This window comes from Rissa tridactyla, chromosome 1 (assembly GCF_028500815.1).
Source record: "Rissa tridactyla isolate bRisTri1 chromosome 1, bRisTri1.patW.cur.20221130, whole genome shotgun sequence".
Taxonomy (NCBI): Eukaryota; Metazoa; Chordata; class Aves; order Charadriiformes; family Laridae; genus Rissa; species Rissa tridactyla.
The window spans coordinates 77,615,182-77,635,666 of record NC_071466.1 but is presented as its reverse complement, the minus strand read 5'-3'; the positions used below and the strand labels follow the sequence as shown (position 1 = coordinate 77,635,666).

General features: G+C 39.7%; 1 protein-coding gene across 2 annotated transcripts in view; it reads left to right on the top strand.

Moving 5' to 3' along the window:
* The window catches only part of LOC128917576 (interleukin-5 receptor subunit alpha-like), a 35,456-nt gene extending 15,977 nt beyond the window's left edge, over positions 1-19,479 (top strand). The window contains exons 6-15 of one of the 2 annotated variants that reach the window (XM_054220891.1): positions 683-882; positions 1,673-1,827; positions 1,966-2,113; positions 2,691-2,799; positions 2,885-3,072; positions 6,646-6,782; positions 10,878-11,022; positions 14,944-15,031; positions 16,058-16,148; positions 18,511-19,479. In XM_054220891.1, coding sequence (XP_054076866.1) covers positions 780-882; positions 1,673-1,827; positions 1,966-2,113; positions 2,691-2,799; positions 2,885-3,072; positions 6,646-6,782; positions 10,878-11,022; positions 14,944-15,031; positions 16,058-16,148; positions 18,511-18,636 — 1,290 coding nt within the window. In that variant the 5' untranslated portion in view covers positions 683-779 and the 3' untranslated portion in view covers positions 18,637-19,479. Of the gene's footprint in view, positions 1-682; positions 883-1,672; positions 1,828-1,965; positions 2,114-2,690; positions 2,800-2,884; positions 3,073-6,645; positions 6,783-10,877; positions 11,023-14,943; positions 15,032-16,057; positions 16,311-18,510 lie in introns of those variants that run through there. The other variant, XM_054220882.1, reaches the window with a different exon arrangement.
* The last annotated feature ends 1,006 nt before the right edge of the window (positions 19,480-20,485 follow it).

Genomic DNA, 20,485 nt, shown 5'->3' with positions numbered 1-20,485 from the left:
TCTGTGAAAAACTGGTGAGATCTCAGAGGTTGTTTTACATTTAAGCAACCTTTGAATGAATACTCAGCCATCAAACAGCAATCATGTCTTTCTAAAACCAGCTTTGACCACTGCAGAATCTGTGTTCTCACTGTATCCCAAATTTAGCAAACACCTGATTACACTTGCCGATAGTCACTTTTGCAAATGGAAAGATTAATCTCTCCTTAGATAGTTACAGTTCATACCCTCCTAAAGCAGATATCTAAACCAGGTAACATGAATCACAACCTCGAAGTGACAGTTGCTCTACTGCCACTAGAGGCTAGATAGATAACTCATAACAGTTACAGCCGCTGGTTTTGTATCTAGTCAAAGTTATGTCAAGTGGCTCCTACCCAAACAGTCTGCTTTCAGTGTCTGTAAGTGTCATTTCTGTGGTGTAGGTTTGCGTATCACTAGTGTCATATCTGTGGTCTTGCCTTGCAATCTAACCAGCACTGCCATTCAAAACCAGCTCAGTGTGGCACACGTGTCCTCTTTGTCCCTGGCACCCACCTAAAGAGTGCACTTAAATACAAACATCCTGGGAATAGAAGGCACCCATCAACAAGACCCATTAAACATATGTCATTTCATACTTACTTCTTATACTTCAGACATTACTTAAGTGGTTAAGTGATGGTTTCATATTATTTCACAGGTGCAAAATGAAAACATCATGTGCTAAATGCTTTTTCAACCAAGCTTGGAAATAAGGAGTCTCAGTTTCTGCAGATCTGTGGCCCAAAACATTTGCTATGGCACGTGTTACCGTTGCTCCTGTCATGCTGATAATAAGTTTTTTCCAGCGTAAGACACTATTTTCCACTAGCTTGGCAAGTGGACAACCAGATGCAGTAGGTAAGTAAAATATTACGTAACAGTTCATCCTACACTAGCCATCCCAGATCATAGAATCATAGAATAGTTTGGGTTGGAAGGGAACTTTAAAGGCCATCTAGTCCAACTCCCCTGCAATAAGCAAGGACATCTTCAACTACATCAGGTTGCTCAGAGCCCCAAAAAACCCGATCTGGAATATTTCCAGGGATGGGACATCTACCACCTCTCTGGGCAACCTGTTCCAGTGTTTTACCACCCTCGGAATAAAAACATTTTTTCCTTATATCTGGTCAAAATCTTCCCTTTTTTATTTTAAAGCCATTACCCCTTGTCCCGTTGCAACAAACCTTGCTAAAAAGTCTGTCCCCGTCTTTCTTATAAACCCCCTTTAGGTACTGAAAGGCCGCAATAAATTCTCCCCTGAAGCCTTCTCTTCTCCAGGCTGAACAACCCCAACTCTCTCAGCCTGTCCTCACAGGGGAGGTGCTCCAGCCCTCTGCTGTCTAATCTGAATTTATCATCATGGCACTTTCTACAGCTCATAGAGAGAAACAGAGACCTGTGCCAGGACAGGTGTCCAAGGCAGGTAAAAGTGAATCACCTAACACTTTGGGAGCTGCAGATAGGTAAACATGAATCTCAATGCTAAATTCAGTCACATTCAACAGAGCTCAGCAACTACCTGCTCCATGTAAGAACAGAGCTCCTGGGGAAACTTCTGGGTATGCAAGCCTTACTGAGAGCCGAATCCTTTGTGTACACAGTGGTGGGCCCTCTCGTCCTCTATGTAATTTCATTGTAATTGCAGATGATCTTGGGCTACATAATATTCTGTGGATTACCAAGCATGAGTCAAGAGTTATCTTGTCCTGGAACAATAACCTGACAGAAGAAGAAACTGAGAATTACACTGTGAAGTATATTTTGAGTTATAAATTCTTCAATACCACTCATGAAAGAAAAGTAAGTAAGTTGTTCAATGACTACAGATAGTTTAAAGCAAAATGAAGTGTTACTTCATTCAGTAGATGAATTGGCATAATTTCCCTTTCAATACTTAGTACCATCTACCATCATGCACCTCCTTCTTCCTCCTTTTAGGAAAGACTGAAGGAGAAGAAAAAGACAATACGTCTTGAGTTACATTCTGGTTTTAATGCTAAAGTTAAAACACAACTTCTTGCAAAAGAAACAGAAGACATAATTAAGGAGAGTGGCTGGACAGAATTTACTTACAAGGCACCTCCAGGTCAGCTATTTCCCACACGTCATTAAGACATCCAAGCGTTCATGATAATGTCCTGTCTTACTCGGAGACATATCATTTCTGAAAGCTAATTTTTACCTTATGCTACTTTTTTTTGGCATGGAATTGTAAAGAAGATGACACATAACACCTTGGAATATTGCAGAATTATTTCCTTTATTAGACATGTTCAGATTCAGAAAACTCCAGCTCTGCTGAGCAAGATGTCAGAACTACCCAACTACTCTCTCCATTTGCCCTGGCAACTCATGTGTCTTGAAGATTGCCTACTGTATCACCTGGTTTCAGGAAATCTTAAAAAAGCAGAGCTTTTCAAATACTATTCAGGACATTTTGTCCTTCAAGTGGGTTAGTAAGGCTTTTGGTGGTAGTAGCAGATGTGCTTCTCAATTGCCATTGTTCAAAAAGCTGAAAGACCCATTTATTCTCACCAACCACTTATTCACGCTTCTAGAAATAAGGATACAGAATGGGTTTGCAAATGCAACCATCATGTTGTTATTAAAAAATCCATGAAAATAAATATCACTCACTCTTTTTCCCCCTTTCTTTGTTGCAGTATATATTCAGAATCTTTCATGCATCATATATAACATTTCTTTTTTCAATTGCACCTGGCATATTAAAACAGAAGCTCCTGAAGATACCCAGATCTTTTTTTCATACAGGTAAGGGTCTTGTGCAAAATAAGTATGAAACCATGTTTTTGTACCTAAGTCCTTGATTTACAAGACTCATATTTCCTTCTCACAGACACGTAGGAAAAGATTTTGAATGCCAGCAATATATAAAAAATGCAAGGAAGAAAAATATTGGATGCCATATGAAAGAGATATATTTCCAACCATCAAGAAAAATCAATTTAAACATAACTGTAAGAGATCTGAGAAATAATTCAGGAGGACTGTCTTATTACAAAGCTTTTGTACCTCAGACAATAGGTAAGTATTGTCTATTATTACCTACTATGAAAAGTTCATTCATTGTTAATTTCATTGGTCCAGAAAGCAAAGAAATGAAAGAGGAAAGTGTGACAAAGTCAGAACATTAGTTCTAACTTCTTATGCATTCATTTGTCTGGGAATTTTACACAAAGATTAAATAAAATGGATTATTGCTCAAAAGTTTTTATTTTTTTCTCTGATGTAATAACATTGCTTCTCTATAACTGGCATTTTAAAAAAATGATAGGCTAATGTGAGAAAATGCAATTTGAAAAGCATTATACTCTTCTTTTCTCCTCTTTTTCCTATTCTCTATTTTTTCTTTTATAGTGATGAAGAAAATGTGATATAAAAAAGGAACATAAATAGACACAAGTCTCATTCACAACTGAATTTAGGAATATGAATGTTCTCAAACATTTTTAACATTTCTGTTTATTTATGATGCCCTTTTTCAGTTAAAAGTATATTGACAGTTATTTTTAATTATTGCCAGTTTTGAATGGTCATATAAAAATATTTTTTCTTACTTCTCTGGGAAGTTTGAATTAATCTCATGGGTAAGAAATTCACTTGCGTTCTAGCACAGCCCACAGATTCAAATACCTTTTAAATTATGCACATGTTGATTGTATTCCAGACCTGTAACAAGGGAACCAGTCACAACTCAAGGGATAGGAAAAAAGTCATTCAAAACTATCAAAATTTATTCTGAGGTAGATCTCATTTATTCTGTTCTAATAGATTAGAATTATTGGCTTTACCTAAAGATTTACACTGTAATCAGAGCCAGCTATAAGCAAGATCTTCTGTTTTAGCAAAATAAAACATTTTAAAGAAAGTTAGATTGTCCTGAAAAGACAATAAAAAAAAAGGGGGGGGGGGGGGCGGGGCGGGGCAGGGAACTAATCTGCAGGAAGACTGTGTTCATTGTTTTCATAGCTGACTGGGAAGATGCTCACTTTCTGACTGGCTCAATGTGTCTCACCACCCTCACAGTAAAGGATTTCGTCGTAATATCTGGTCTAAATCTAACCTCTTCCAGTTTAAAACCTTTACCCCTTGTCCTATGGCTACGCTCCCTGACAAGGAGTCCCTCCCCATCTTTCCTGTAGGCCCCTTTTAGGTATTGAAAGGCTGCTATAAGGTGTCCCCAGAGCCTTCTCTTCTCCAGGCTGAACAGCCCCAACTCTCTCAGCCTGTCTTCATAAAAGAGATGCCCCAGCCCCCTGATCATCTTCGTGGCCCTCCTCTGGACTTGCTCCAACACATCCATGTCCTTCTTATGTTGTGGGCCCCAGATCTGAATGCAGTACTCCAGGTGGGGTCTCACCAGAGTGGACTAGAGACACAGAATCACCTCCCTTGACCTGCTGGCCACGCATCTTTTGATGCAGCCCAGGATACAGTTGGCCTTCTGGGCTGTGAGTGCACATTGTCAGCTCACGTAGAGCTTCTCATCCACCAGTACCCCCAGGTCCTTCTCGTCAGGGCTGCTCTCAATCCATTGTCTGACCAGACAGTATTTGTGCTTGGGGTTGCCCTGACGCACATGCAGGATGTTGCACTTGGCCTTGTGGAACCTCATGAGGCTTGCACAGGCCCACCTCTGAAGCCTGTCAAGGCCCCTCTGGATGCCATCCCTTCCCTCTAGTGTTTCAACCACACCACACAGCTTGGTGTTGTCGTCAAACTTGCTGAGGGTGCACTCAGTCCCTCTGTCCATGTTGCCAACAAAGAATATTGTTCACATTATAAGTAGTGGAATTACTCTTGCACGGCTCCAACATTACCAGGGCTGTCTTCTCCCTCCTGAGAAGGGGGTTGTACCTTTCTGGTTAAGAAGCATCAAAAAAGGCTTGTTTGTATCCAGGCTTCCCTTCTTAAACAGGAAAGCTTCCATCTGGGCCTTAGCCAGCCTAGCCCTTGCACAGTCCTGGAGGTCATGGATGTCCACTGTCCTGCTGCAAGTTACCAGCCCCTGCAACCCAAGCTTCCCTCCAGCAACATGGTGTACGGTCTGACAAAACAGGACTCATGCACGCCCGGTGCTGGAGGTGGCCCTGGCTGTCTGTATGTGTAGGATGAAAAAATTTGCAGATGACAAGTGACAAAAAGGTGAAAAAAAAATTGTTTCCTACTCTTGGTATACTCAAAGAAGGGCAGGATGCTCCGGGAATAGTATTTCAGAGGTGAAAAATGCATCTTTCCTACTACAGAGACTAAACAAATAAAAGCGTATCTGCTTACTCTTCGCACCCTTCACAGCTCATGATGTGCCTCCACCCTCAAAGGTAGGTGTTGGTCACTGCCAACAGCTTTGGGGACAGGCAGAAGCGAACAATTTTACAAGCTGAGGTAGTCCTGGGAGAAATATTTTTGCTAACTTTATGGGGTCGTTACTCAAAGAGAGGAGACTTCGCAAGGTGGGGAAGGAAAAAAGAAAAGCCGAAAAGCAAATCCCAGTGTGACATGCACTTCCATAGAGAGACACGGGGTCATGAAGCCGCAGGTGCTAGAGCCAGGCGCAATGGCTTCATGGACCAGTAATGCTGCCGCTCACCCTCTCTGTCGCTCGCTCTCTGTCTTTTCTCGCTGGCACCACACTGCAGCCATGCCAGCCCCACAGGGGCTGTCCCTGTCCACAGAGGCTTGCTGTGCTCTTCTGCCTCTGCTAGGAGGGCCTTTTTTGGGGAAGTCCAGCTGCAGTCCCTCCCTTGCAGCTGGAGAGGGCTCAGGCTGCTTGAGTACTCCAGCACACACCGAGGACCAGTGCCCTAACACTCTTCATGCTAGAAAGAAACTGTAGAGTTGCTTATCTAAACCAAAGGTTAAAATCCTGTGAACCCAAATGTCCCTTCCTTCCAACCCTCTACCCCATCCCTCCCTGAAAAAAAAACCAAACATTGCCATCACACTCCTTGCACTTTGTGACTGGAGCACAGCGGCGGGAGGGGTATTTTTTGTTTGTTTGTTTGTTTATATCTCCTAAGCACATCTTGCTTCCTCTGTAGCAAGTGCTCACCAGCTCATTTACAAAAGAGAGAGAAAGATTTCTAAAGGGTGTGTAGAAAACCTCATATATTGTGTAAGACCTTCCAGGTATTGGTACCCTGTCAGTAACCTTTCAGTGAGAGATGAAGTTCCATTTCTTTCCAAGTTACACTACCAGGCTCATGGGCAGACTTGAGGTATCCCACAAGACAGTGGAAATAACCCGACACGGCAGGGAGCCTGTAGCAGCTCAGAGGTCTCCTGGACCTGGACTCTGGAGGGTGAACTCAAAGGCCCCACTCCTCCTGCTCACCCTTGCTAACTTCCCTGGAAGGATAAGCGGAAAAAAAAAAACAACTTCCTTTCTTTGTTTTGATAGAGAAATGGATGCCACTTAGTGAGCAGCACTTTTAACGAAAATGCGTCACTCACTGAACACCTTTTTGGGTGTGACGACAATCTCCAAAAATAGTCAGCAGTATATTTTAGGGACTAACGCACTGTGTTTGTTTTGCATCAGCATAAATACGAGAAAGAACATGAGGTACAGGAGGTCTCTCTGTGCTCTTTTTTCAGAGAAACTGAACCCGCCGATCAACGTCTCTGTTTCCCTTGAAAACAGAAGTATTATAATTCACTGGAAACCCCCGCCTACTATTGGTTCTGCAAGAAGCAAGTGCTTTTTGTATCAAGTGAAAATAACAGATCGTAAGGTAATAAGTTTTTTTAATCTGTACAGCATAACTTTCATAAAAACTAGGCATCCCTTGAATTTAACAGAATTAAAACTCAAACAAACTTTAAAGAAACCTCAAGGTCTTTCATAAAGGATCCAACTTTTCTCGTCTTTCTGGTCAAAAATGGAAAATCAGCACATTTAATGAAGTTTTTCGGAGTCATGCTTGCATTCAGGTGGACTGGTTGTTTTTTTCTTTTCATCTTGAATTTGAATTGTGCATTAGCATCACATAATTATTGACTTTTTTGTTATAGGAAAAGGAGCATTGATAAAAAGAAAAAAATAGCAGCTACTTTGATAATATTTTTTAAGAAAAAAAATTACGTTATTGTTGCTATTTCTACATACATCATTAAAGAATCACCCGTGTTGTTTGCATACATTATGTATTATATATATATTATATATTTTAAAATCTTTCATGGTGTATCAGCAACTTCTCTTAGTCTTACCTGTAAGAAATAGAACAGTGTTATAGTTTAGGTTATGCTGTACGGTGACTAAATGCTGTTTGGCATTACCAGGTGCCATTTTTAAATTACCTGGAAATAAGTGCTTAAAAGTTTTCATGCAGAAAACTTAATTCAGAATATGATAGGTATGAAATTCAGATGTGTTTTGGAATGTAATTTTTCTGAATCTTTGGTGTTTTCATTCAACTTGTCTAACGCTTTTCTTTAAGAACCTTGATGTTTTTCTTTAAGAACGTAAAACATAGCTAAGACTTAGGTAAGTCTTATCTGAGCTGGCTGCAAACATTTAAGAGACAATTAAAGGCTGAAAGAACATATGACTAAATTGATATGCATGCACACTTTGTTAGACACAGTAGCAAAGAGAAGCGCAGTGCGTTAGATACGTTATTGATCATATAATGTTATCTTCATAAATAACAGCAGGGTTTATTAATTCAGGTGCAGCTCTAATACTGACAGGCAGTTTCCAGAAGGGGTTTGGCTCTTCCCATATTCCCTCATTGCAGCCTGTGCAAAAGGAGCTCAGGTCTATACGTGGACATCCCAAAGCTTCACGGTTCTTTTTGGGTTTTTCCAGAAGAAAGACAGGTGGCCTCCTTCTAGCCCACTTCTACAAATAGTTATCATCCCCTTAACAATTCCCAAGTCTAATACTTCAAAAACACTGCCACAGACATCTGGGGGCTTGTCCCTCTCCATTCACAAAGCTCCTAATCACCAATGGCTGAAAGCAAAGGGAGCAAGGGAGGTTTGTGCTGGATCCTTAGTATCCTGTTCAGACACATGCTGGAGCCCTTCTGATCCCTTCCTGCCCATGCCCAAAGATTTCCTTCCTGTTTCAAGACTCAGAGCAAGGGCGGTGGCAGCGGGAAGGGCTGGGAGTAAGGGCTCCCTTCCCACTGCAGGGCTGGGATGTGCCCAAGGTGAGCAGGGAGATCCTGCAATCCACGGTGTTCATGTGGCTACTGCAGCCCCGGGTTCCCAGCTTCCTAACACCTTCTATTCTCTGGAAGGAAATGTTGAATACATTAAATAGTCCAGCATCCTTACTTAAATGGAATAAACCTCTTTTATTTTCCTTGTTTTATACAGCTGCTCCTCTGCTTTTGTACACATCTGCAGGACATAAACATAGGAGGGGAAAGCAAAGAAAAGTAATTTGGGTGTGGAAGTGAATGAACACCTACAGCAGTGGAAAATAATGGCTTTATTGTTTTTTTTTTTCACAGACAGGATGGTTTGGGAATATAGGAAAGAAGCAGCTGAAATAGCAACAAAAAAAAGACATATGAGGGCACAAGATAAATGATGGGGCTTTAAGGTAGATTTAAGGAGAATGAATGTCAAAGTTAGTAATGACTGAAACAGTGGTTACCTAGCCAAGCAGCAAAAAAGGAGAAGGCGGGGGGTGGGGTAGGGTGGAATCTGTGGAAAGTTTAGGAAGAAAACTGCAGCAGTATGACAGGAGACACAGGAGGGAGAAGAATGGAGGAAGGCTGAGATTCTGTTTCCTGGCCAAAGCAAGGTTTTAATTACTTTCACAGAGACTTAATGAGTATTAGGGTGTCCTTAAGCAGGCTTGTAGATGTTTGTTAAAGAACAGGTAGGAGTATAATGATTAAAATATATAAGTCTATATTTATTTATTCTGAATACCTGAAGAGATGACTTGCTGAATACTTACGCGCACAAATAATAACACTGTGATACAGATTGATAAAGCTTGAAAATAGGCAATTGAGTCTGTAGGTAACAGGAAGCTAGGAAGAGTTGGCATGTACCATGGGAAGCAAGATTAGAATTTGAAATGTTGGGTAAGTCTGAAATCAACAAGCCAAAAATTCAGTAATAAGGAAAATCCTATGATTAGGAAGTACAGGTCAAATGCGCAAGCACAAAATAAGGAATTAATGTGTAGGCAGCAATGCAGAAAAGGTCTGTGGATTACACTGAACCACAAACTGAGTCAGTCTTTCCACGTTATTACACAAAGGTCAAATATTATTCAAGTATATATGACAGGCATGTCACATGCAATATGTAGGTTGTGACTAATTCGCCCTTCTAGTTACTGAGGTTCACCTGAAGTTTCAAACTGTGCTTTGGGTACCACCACAAAATATAAATATGCTGAAAAAAAAAATCAGAGAACATAAATGAGAGTTACCAAAATAAGCATAAGCTTTGAAAACCTGCTCTAGGAGTGGAAGACTGAAGGACATGGTCTAGAGTAACTTATGTTAACAATCTTCTGGTAAATAAAAGAGCATAGGGATCATACTTACCCATGACAGCTTGTGAGTAGGATAAACAGAGAATGGCTAAATTCGAAGCAAAGAAAACACAGGCTAAAATTTAGGAAAAGTGCTCTAATTCCAAGGAAAATCCAGCAAGGGAACAGGTTTCTGAGGCCAATTGGGGATGGCTCTGTATAGAGTTACCAACAGTAGATTAGACAAACCTCCTCCACAAATGTTCTGGGTGGATATGACTGCAAGTTCCTGCACATCATGACTGCCAGAAGTTGAACTATGTAATTTTACAAAAAGTCTTTCGGTCCTGCATTTTGGAATTTTCCTGTGATGACATATTATTTGCTCTATAGGAAGAAATTTTCAGGCACTGCATTTGGTTAGCACCTAACCCTCGCAGTCGCTTCAGCGTGCTTTTGAAAGCCCAAGGGCTTTCACACTTTTTTACTTACTTTTGAAAAACTTAACATGTGAACTTTTGGACCTATTTTTGCCACCAGATCTGGAAAGGTCTGAAACAGTGTGAAGGAAGAGAAAGAAATGCCATGGTACACAAGGTCAAACCCACACTGGTCTTATAGTACTACCACATCATGCTTTCCTAACAACCAAAGATGCAAAGATTCTGGGCCCCTCCATGCCTGAGACGCATATTTTATACTTCTTTTCAGCTTTCTGACACTATTTTTAATTTTTAGAAGCAGGAATTTTCTCTCCTGCTTTCTTCTTTTCTGTTCGTTCTTAAATTCTTGGCATTTTCTATTTATAGCAAGTGGCTTCCGTTTTCAAAAGTGATGAATGATTTAAACTCTGTTTTAAACTCTGACACTCCTTGTGTTGGCTTTATTTTTTGAAGTGATGTGCTTTCTTTTATAGGCACAATTAAAGATGTTGCAAGATAGTCACTAAAATAGTGGGCATCCCTCACCACCAGTCAGCTGAAAAATGCAAGATTTTATTCCACCAGACACGCAAGTATAGCATGCTACGCACACCACAACCTTAAAAACTTGCACTTTCATAGTTACGGTATGCGTCCTATACTTGGTGCGGTAAGAAATTAAAGGGGAATCATAGTTTTCAAAATCTTACTGTCCTACCATAGCAGATACCTCCTTCCATCTTATCAGTTCTAGGCTCTCCTTCATTTGCAGTCCTGAGTTTTAATATGTACCAGGTAAAAGTCAAATTGTGTCTGGACCTAAATGCTTGTTCTGAAAATCTCTTCCTACTAGTTTAGAGATGTAAATAATAGTATTTGACATTCCTAGATTTATATCTGTTTGAACTGCAATGTGAAATCACCTAAACTAAAATAACCCCCTAAACCAATCTTGATAGATTGTAGACGTCACTGCAGAGAAATATGAGTATCCGTTTCATAAACCAGCAAAAAAATGTGCAGCACAAGTGAGGGTAAAGAAAGATGTATGCATAAGAAACAAGATTTGGAGCGAATGGAGTGAACCAGTGTTTATTCACAGTGGTAAGTTATCGTGTATTTACTATTCATAACCCTTATCATTAGATATGTTATTACCATTCAACATATTTACTTCGTTATTGCGTCTGTTCTTCTCCTTGCTGTATTATTGTAGCATAACAGTGCCTAGAGGTCCAAGGCACGTACCAGGTTCACACAGCTCTAAGTGCTGTAGGGAAAGATAGCCCTTGGTCTAATGAGTTGCACTTCCTTGATCCTAAGGTAGTCTAGCACAGGGCTGTTCTCCTGAGGTAAATTACATCTGACTCTTGACAGCCTTTAGAAAATAATAATGGTCAGCAGCCAAAAAGCTCACAACACCCTCCTGCCTGCCCTGCAGTGGACAGCCCAAGCACCTCTACAAATGCTTTCAACTGGAGTTCGTAAACTAAGAACACCACAAAAGACATAATATTCGTCAAATCACATAATCCATAAGCAGTAAGTCTAATATCTCTTTTACTACAACAGGGGAATAGTTTATTATCTGACAGAGGTAGGAGATAGTTTAGGTCTCATTTAAATAGGTGCTCTGGGGCCTACAGCTTACTTCAGCAGAAATTAAACAAGAGCCTTGTAATACTTTTCCTTCAACTCCTATGACTAGGTTTTAATATTTGTGTGCTTACAAGGGAAACTTGTGCTTTCTGTCATGAGAAAAATGCCTCCACATTCAGCGGCTTCTTGATGTCAAGTTGGGTGAAGAGGAAGTAGTATAATGGAATGATACTATATTTATGGAGAGAAACTGATGCATAGACTTGTCACTGTACATTGACATGCAAAAAAAAAAGTACAATACTATTGGTAATAAACCAGAAGAAGATAAATGTCTTTATTTAATGCAACAGACTGTGTATTTTGGAATAAGTCTTTGATCTGTTGAGCTTCAAGTACGTATTTTTCTGATGACACAGGAGATACAAGGCCAGAAATTATTATTTTTGCAATGGATTGAATGTAAATTCAGTTACAGGCTTTATAGTATGTCACCTCCCTACTCTGTCAGACGCCTCACTGTATCCCACTGGTCTGTTGGCACCTCTCAGCTGCCACCTTTGTTGGCCCAGATTCATTCATGTCATTTCAAAAGTGTCTCACTTATGAAACGCTTGGGGAGAGAGAAGCCTAGTTGCTCCACATGCTCACTGTATTTCAGGCCATCAGAGACTTGAATTGCCCTTTGGAGATGCTTCTTTCTTCTCTCTGAAGACAGAGAGAGCCTAGGACCGTAGCATGGCCAGCAGAGGGGTCTGCCTGGTGTCAGGTTGGACACAGCTGATGTGTAGTTGCAGAGGGAGGGGAAATTAGAAGGACTTTCCATCGTGGGGGAATGTAGATTTACTCACTCCCTACCAGCCCCACACCAGAAGAAGGAAATGGAGCTGAACAGTCATCCATCCTGGTTCCAGCCTACCAACCTTGCTCGCAGCAGCTGCTACTCTCCTGCAGCAGTTTTCAACACCACTGCTTTCCCAGCTTCCGCTACAGCTGTTGTTGAGGCTGAACAATCACAGCATGTTTCCTCTGCTTCAGAAAAGTTTATGGTAGACAAGACTGCTCGCCACTGCATTTAAGCTATAATATCTGCATGTGCTCAGTGCAGCATGTTGATTTTCCCCTGGAGCATACTGCACATATGCACAAGTTCATGTGATGTGGCGATTTCCCTTCTTCCTTGCTGTACTTGGAGAGGACTGGTGGTCTTTTATAAAACGAATCTATGAGTATATTACATCGAAGGGTCACACGCTCAGGCAAACCTCTTTAAACATCTCCTTTGATGCCTAGAGAAAGTTTTCTGCCCATTTTATTTTGGGAACATACATAAGTGGACATTATGAAGTGTATTTTAATATTGCCTAGATTAAAAAAAAACAGTTTTGTATTAGTAGTATCACTCATGGCAACTCCATGAAAGTCAGGTACCTAATTTCATAGGCACAGTGAATTGACAAAATTGAATCTTTCTGTGGAATAACTTGAAAGGAAAAACATCCATTCAGTTTTGTTTATTTTGGAATGTGTCAAATATTCTGCTGAAAGCCTTGAAGGAGCATGCAATGACCTGCTTTTTGTTTGCTTCTACATGACATTCCAATGTTTCATCTATGAAATGTGCTACATTTCTATAAGGATGCATTTTTAAGAGGCATTTCAGCCTCCATTTAAAAAAGCTGAAACATCAAAATGAAATAACATAATTCAAAACATAACTAAAATATTTGTTCTGAAATGTTCCTTTGACATGAAAAGAATTTGTTAATATTCTCATGGGAAACACATTCATTTTCCATTGCAATTAGCATATGCCCTTGAAAAAAACCACAATTTAAACTGAACTGAGCTATTTAGTATAGAAACTTTCTGCTGAAAAAGAAATGTTTGATCAGCTCTTTTCATATATAGAAACCTGAAATAATTGGTCTAATTTTTAGAGCTGCTGAGCATTCATAGATCTCTTTGAAGTTAGTAGTAATTCAGAGGTGTTCTGCATTTTTGCAAACCAAGCCACTTGTTTTGGTTTTAAAGTACTGTTATCTGTGACTAAGTTTAAGCATTTGCATCTGAAAAAAACCCCACTGTAAAATGGTCTACCTAAAAGAATGTATGTGCTGCTTTTTCTTCCTCCTTCCCAAAATGCATGAGGTAAGAAAGCAGGAGAAACAAACCTCTTTGTGGTTTGGTTGATGAAAAGACCACTGCTTCCTCTTCTCTCGGGTGTGTACGTGATATGGGGTTAGTAGAATGATGCAGAACAATTACCTCAAACAAAAAAATTTCTACTACTCAGTCCAGACATTGTTCGCGATATGTTTTCTGAGCCGTCCTCTCAAAAGACAAGATGGGAAAAACTCCCTTTTCATCTCAAAGTGAATAAAGAGTAGTTTTGTATTTTAGTAGAACGTAAGTGTTATTCTTATGCACAGTTTTACTCCAAGGTTTATGAGTTTTTTCTTGGTTTCATATCAAATTTGTGGAAATTCATAATATCCTTGGTTTTAAACTACAGATGGGTTCAAACTATGAACTTCTGTTCAATTCTTTTATTCTTTGAATTTGATCTAGATTGACCCTAAAACTATTGTTTAACTGACCTCGGACTATTAACATTTTAAGAGCTGTTCCTGCCTGTTTTTCTTCAAAGCACTTAGTTCAAAGCAATCCAAACTAGTTGTGGTTCTAAAGCTATGTATTAAAAAAAAAATATTCCAAAAATACATTTTTGAGTCAATTAAAGACATTAGCATTTTGGTATTTGGGATATTTTGGAAGAAGGAATGCAAGGTACAGAGCAGTAGTATTTCTTGAACAGCATAAATACATATTTCAGAATGTTTGCTGGCATTTCTGTAGGACTTAGGGGTAAAAAAGGTAAATATAATGAAAACCAAATGTGTCTTCTTGAGTCAAAGGGAATATTTTCTTTGACAAAAAGCTTTTATTTTCATTTTGTCTTAAACCAGTTACAGCTGTGAAGGGGTGAGGAGGCAGTGGCAGGGTATTCATGGTGCGTGGAGATGGGAGGTGGCAACAGCAGGAGTCCAGAAGCAGCTGGGGCAGCGGAGGTGTGTCAACAGCAGATGGACAGAGGGTTTGATACCCAGAGGAATCAAGGCTGGATGGAAGTATCCAGTGGCAGGACAGGCCATGCCTAGCAGAAATCCAGGGAAAGGAGGGGATGGAGCGTACCGGAGCAAGGGAAAGTGCTTGAGTGAGGCAGCAGCAAGGCTGAGGGGAAGAGGAAGGAGCAGTGCTGAAGTCAGAAGCCCCCGTTTCCCCTAAAAAAGCTCCAGGAAATGTTTCTTTAAATCTGTAGCAGTTCAGGAATAGTGCAATATTTATGAGTCAATATATAACTAATCCATTTATGAACTACCCTTTCCCACATTATTAACACTACCTTTCTCTCTTCTTTTTAAGAAAAGACAGTGGATGTCATGCTGCTAAGCCTCACCTTGTTTTGCCTCCTGATTTTCCTTGGAGGTTTGCTGATATGTGCATTTAGAAGGTAAAGTACCATTCTGGAAGGTAGTATAAATTTCTGGTCAGGGAAGAAGAGAAGTGGAGATGAGGGTAAGCAAAAAATAAAATGGATTAAAGTCAAACACAGATCCTCTCAGATAAGTTATGTTTACAAGAAGCAGTTAATTGTGCATTTCCAACTACTCTTCTAATAAAGAAGTGCCACAGCTCCCATCACAGCCCCTAGAGCTCCAGTCTCACACACTACTCTCAGCTGTTTCTCTGCCACTGTAAATGACATTTTCTCACCTTTGACTGCTGCCTCTCCACCCTCCGTGTGACTTTGCCCTGTGCTTTTGTGGATTCTACATTCAGGGTCACCAATGTTAATCATGACAAAGATTAATTGCATTTGCCACATTGCCCAATTTCGTTTCATAATCCATGGGTATTACCGAAAGCAGTCTTTTACTCTAAGCTGGACAGTTTACAAGAAATGAATAAAAAGAGAAAGTCAGGCTGATGGAAGGAATTTGCTTTGCTGTACTATTAGCTTTCCTATTGACAGGGCTGAGAAGGCTTTCTTGAACTGAAAAAAAACTTGTTCAGGGTAGGACGGTAACTCAAGATGCCTTAATATTCGGAAGGTACAGTATGTAAATGGAACCTCCATTAAAAATAAATGGATTATTTAATTAATGACTAAATATGATTCCTAATTAGGATTAAAGAAGTTTTCATGAGCTTTATCTTCTTTCAGTAAATAAAGACTCAAGGCAAACAAAGCATGCAATTGAAAGCCATCTGCACCTAAATATAAAACAATATTCTGGTCAAATAATGAGGAGTGACTTTGGCCTCAAGAGAGTAATTCATTTATGCCTGTTAAAAGCCAGTCAGGCTGAAGAAGAGCTGGGACAAATGTTGAGAAAAATGTCTGCAGTGAAACAGAAAACGGTAGAATGGCTTTAGGTAGATGCCTGTCTAATTAGCATATGTATTACAAAGCATTATTGAATGATCTGTTCCTGCAGACATTTAAGAGTTGCGTGTCTGTACCACTCTCTTGTAGGTATAGATGCCTGGAAGTTATAACCACGCCTGTTCCACATCCTTCAGATAATATCAAAACTTGGTTAGCTGCAGATGAGACTCACCACCAGGTAGAGTGTGTCTGTCTTTTTTCTCTCACTACATTGACACGTCTGATACTACTTGCGATCAGAATGGTACAACATTGCATTTGGAGCAGCGGGTCGGTTTTAAGACAAACCAGGAAAAAGGTATGCAGAGTGTTTGTTGTGAAGCCAGAAGAGAACAGATAGCTTCTGCAGATCACAGGGCAATGATCTCAGTAGACAGGATGGAGAAAATCCTCAGGGGAGTATTATCTCAAGAGTGCCTCAAAGAGAAAGTGTTTCAGCATATGCACACTCAATGGGTTAACATTTTAAGGAGTGATCACCCTGACTCCCTGCAGTACAGTCAATTATGGGGTTTTACATGTATAAGCATGGAGGCAAGTTATCAAAGGGAAAGTTTTTGTGGAGATCTGCAAGTCATTGTTTATGTTGTAGTAAATGCATGCATTCTTATGGTAAATAAGGTAAAGATCCACAAAACAGAAACTACCCCAACTGTGTACCTGCTGCAGGATAAAATCGTGTACAGAGGTGTTTACTTTGGAAGAGATGATGTGCTGTAAGTTCAGATGCTAGCTTATCTCATGGGAAATTACAAGTCTTCATTCAACCAGGCAAAAAAGAAAACAAATATTTGCAATATTTGTGTGGCTATCATGAATGGAGCTCTTTGGCAGGCGCATTCAATGCTTCTTATCGCTGTCTGCCATTGTGTGAGTTAAAGGAAAAAATGCAGTGGCATTGGTATAAGCAGTGGTATAGATCCCTACAACTCTGGTGACGCTGTGCTCCAGGAGGCATGGTAAGATTGCCTGTTATCTGGTTCTTCTGGAACACCTGATGAGAAGTTGCAGGTGTGCTCAAACTCTTGGGGGGGAAATATCATTGAAATAGAAAACTGTAATAAGGATTTTCTCCATCTTGTGTACTCAAAACATTTGTTCAGAGCCTCTGCAGGATTTCTATTAATTTTACTCTGTCCTACTTTATTACTGTACTTACACTGCAGTATCATAATCTCTTCTAGTAGTGCATTCAGCAATGTAACCAACGATTGACAATGTGAGCTGTTATGCCATCTTTCCCAGGGATAAAATATATGCCTTCCAGTATTGTGTTTCAGTTTTTGTATGAATATACCTACATGATTGCAAACTCTGACAGAAACCATGGACCATCTCAATTTATGAATCACAATTCGAATCGTGAGGCAAGAGGAGTGGGTTGTTTTGTTTTGTTTTGTTTTACCTTCTCAAAGACAAATTTATGGAAAAACTGATGTGCATATGCTATATAATCATATTACAAACAACAAGATTGAAGTGTTTTGAACTGGCAGCTGGAGTTCATTCCACAAGCCTGGGGCTGGCTCCCAAGACCACCCTGTGCTCCCCTTCTTCTTTACAGTCATCTTCTCAGGAAAGAAAAGCCCAAGAGCTCCTGAACTATACTGAAGCCAAGTCTCTTATTCTTAAGATTCAAAGCCATTTCTGGCCAAAATTATTTGACCAAATTTGACCCCAAAGGTGCCATATTTACCACCTTTTCTCTGCAAAAATGCCTTGGTGCCCTTTTCACCAGTAGTGCTGTGCAAATTAACTAATAATTCCCCTTGTGTTGGCCACAAGGCAGAATGTAAAGATAAAATTGTCATCATCAAACTTATTTTCTGTATCTCCCTCCACCCTAGAACTGCATATATTGCTATTTAGGGGGGTCTTTGTATTTAATATATAAATAAAAAAAATCACAGTAATCAATGATCACCACAAAAAAATATATTTCACATCACTAACAGAGAAAGAAGGCATTTTTGTCCCAAACTTTTACAAACACTGAATATACCTTTGACAGGAAGACCTCAGCATAGCCATGTAATTACTGTCTAGATGATTACAACAAGTGGCTGAGATGACTGTTGATGGCACTACTAGGAAAGATAAATTGAATAAAACATATGGAACATATCAGTATCTGAAATATTGCTGACACCTGGAAGAGTAAAGACATTGGCTTTGGACTCATTGGAAGAGTTAAGAAGACTGGGTGCTGAAATAATCTGTTCTATCCAACAAATAAATATAACCCCTGAAAGCTAGACTGTGACTTTGACATAACCCTTAGGTCCTTAGGTACATAGTCATATCAGCCAGGAGGGTGACAAGCAACAAAATTAAGGTTCAGAACAACTAAGCAAATTTGCCTATGAGCAACTTTTATATTGAGTAACTCATATGACCCCTGTATTCCAGTTATCACGCCAGAGTAAATAATTTGTTCTAAACCCAGATATACCAAACAAGTAGCATGCTTGTAACAATATCTAGAATTTGTAATACTATTGAATGCAGATGTTGTGCATAATATTATTTTTATTCAACAGAAACAAATGTCAATGCAAATGGAGATGCACTCAGAGGTTACTATGGGAACACCAGAAGAGAACGGAGACGAGATCATTCTCAAACAATGGAGACGTTTGAAGGCATCTGGATTAGAAAACCCGTAGGGAGGATGCACTTTTTTTATCTATATGCAAGAGTTACCTTTCTGTGAGGTGGACAATATTCTGACAGATCTAAGAAAAGCTGATACTGGAGTTTGTCTGAGCCCAATAATTTGAAAAATTTTGAGCTCTGACATTGTGCAACTCTTAAAATGAGCTTTGGATCACAAAGGCAAAACAGTACCTTGCAGTTTGTCTCTACTACTGATCTTCAGCCCAGTAAAATCACAGCACCTCAGACAATATGATCTAATATTGAAGTCCGCTTGGGTTAAAATGGAATTGGAGTTAGTGTTTCATAATGCTGCAATAGTTTCCAAGTACTGTCTGATAGATCAATGTCTTCAAAGACATGAATTCATACAAGTCTCATACTAGCTATTCAACATCTGATTGGTCATGACTAATGGTGGAAGCAATGAATGTTTCTGGAAACAGCAGCAGAAGATCACAAGGGTTCTCTAAATCTCCCAAAAAATCACTTTCTGAGGCACTCCATTGTGTAAGTAGACATCAACCAGAAAGAAGAGTCAGGTGTGAAGACATAAGGTCTTCTCATGTGATGGACTTATTCCTTTGAAGTTAATAAAAGGAGAAAACTTTAGACAAGGTAAAGAAAACAAAGTTTTCAGCTGTATTGTGATTGTTTAAATAAGTATAACTCAGAGAAGTTAAAGTTCAGAACTGACCATCTATTGCTATTTATTTTTCCCTGTCCTTTTAAAGAAACCTTTCTTTCCATTTCCATGAGGTGGTGAGCCATGCCAGTTCATTTTGAGGTACACAACCAGGGCAGACTATCTTAACTGTTAGTTGAGACAGTATTTATTGACTACAAGAGAAGGAATATAGGGCCCCGATTTTTCAAGGAAGACATTTCTGTTGACCGTAAACTGTTTTTGTGGGTGGGAAATACAAATAAATGATGGACCTAATTTTCTGGAAGGCTTGGAAGCTACCTAAAAAATTCCTGCTTTAATTCCTGGTAAAATTTCTCCATGTTCAAAATAATATTTGTTGAAGGAAATATTTGGTTACACTTGAAATAACATTTTTTGTGTTATTGTAGGGAATGATATAAAAATTTTGTTTGTGCTTTTTTGAAACATTCAGTTTATAAGATACACTTCTGTGCAGAGATTTGATTCACCTAAATATGCTTTTTTTTTGGTAAACTCTCTCCCTCACCACCGTGGTGAAGACTGCACTCTTTAATACTAAGAGTGTCTGGTAACACCTCAAGACCCTGAGTTGGAAGTGCCTGAAGAACAAAAGGACTATCATTGACTTTGTTCGCCATAATATCAAGTTCATGATGTCAGGAAAAAGCAATTAACTTTACTAAGTAGTGCTACCTTTCCTGTTGCATTGTAGTTTTTACAGAAGGTAAGGATGGCCTTACCTTTGAACATCAGTGCTCTTCGCCCTGTACCTGTCAGCCTGGTGCCTGTGCGTATCCTCAGGAAGAAGACGAGTGGTAGATATCAGGTACTGAATCAAGTTTCAGTAATGACAGCTCCCGTAATGTCTCCTTCTCTGTCTTGAGCGTAGATGGGAAAACCAGCAATCAACATACTCATTTTTCTCTTGCATGGTCAGACACCATCTCTGTGCGTAGACAAGGCAGTTTATCCCATCAGCCATGGTCCAGGCATGTTTTCTCAGGAAGGAGGGGAAGAATTACTATTTTACTTAAAAATCATTACAGGAGGCATTTAGAAAACAAGTGTCATGAACTTACATATTCCTTTCTTGGTGAGGATATAGAACTGATATAATGAAAGAATCAGAACATATGTGAGCTAAGTGGGGTAGAGAAGTACCACACATTCGCCAAACACATCTGGAAACC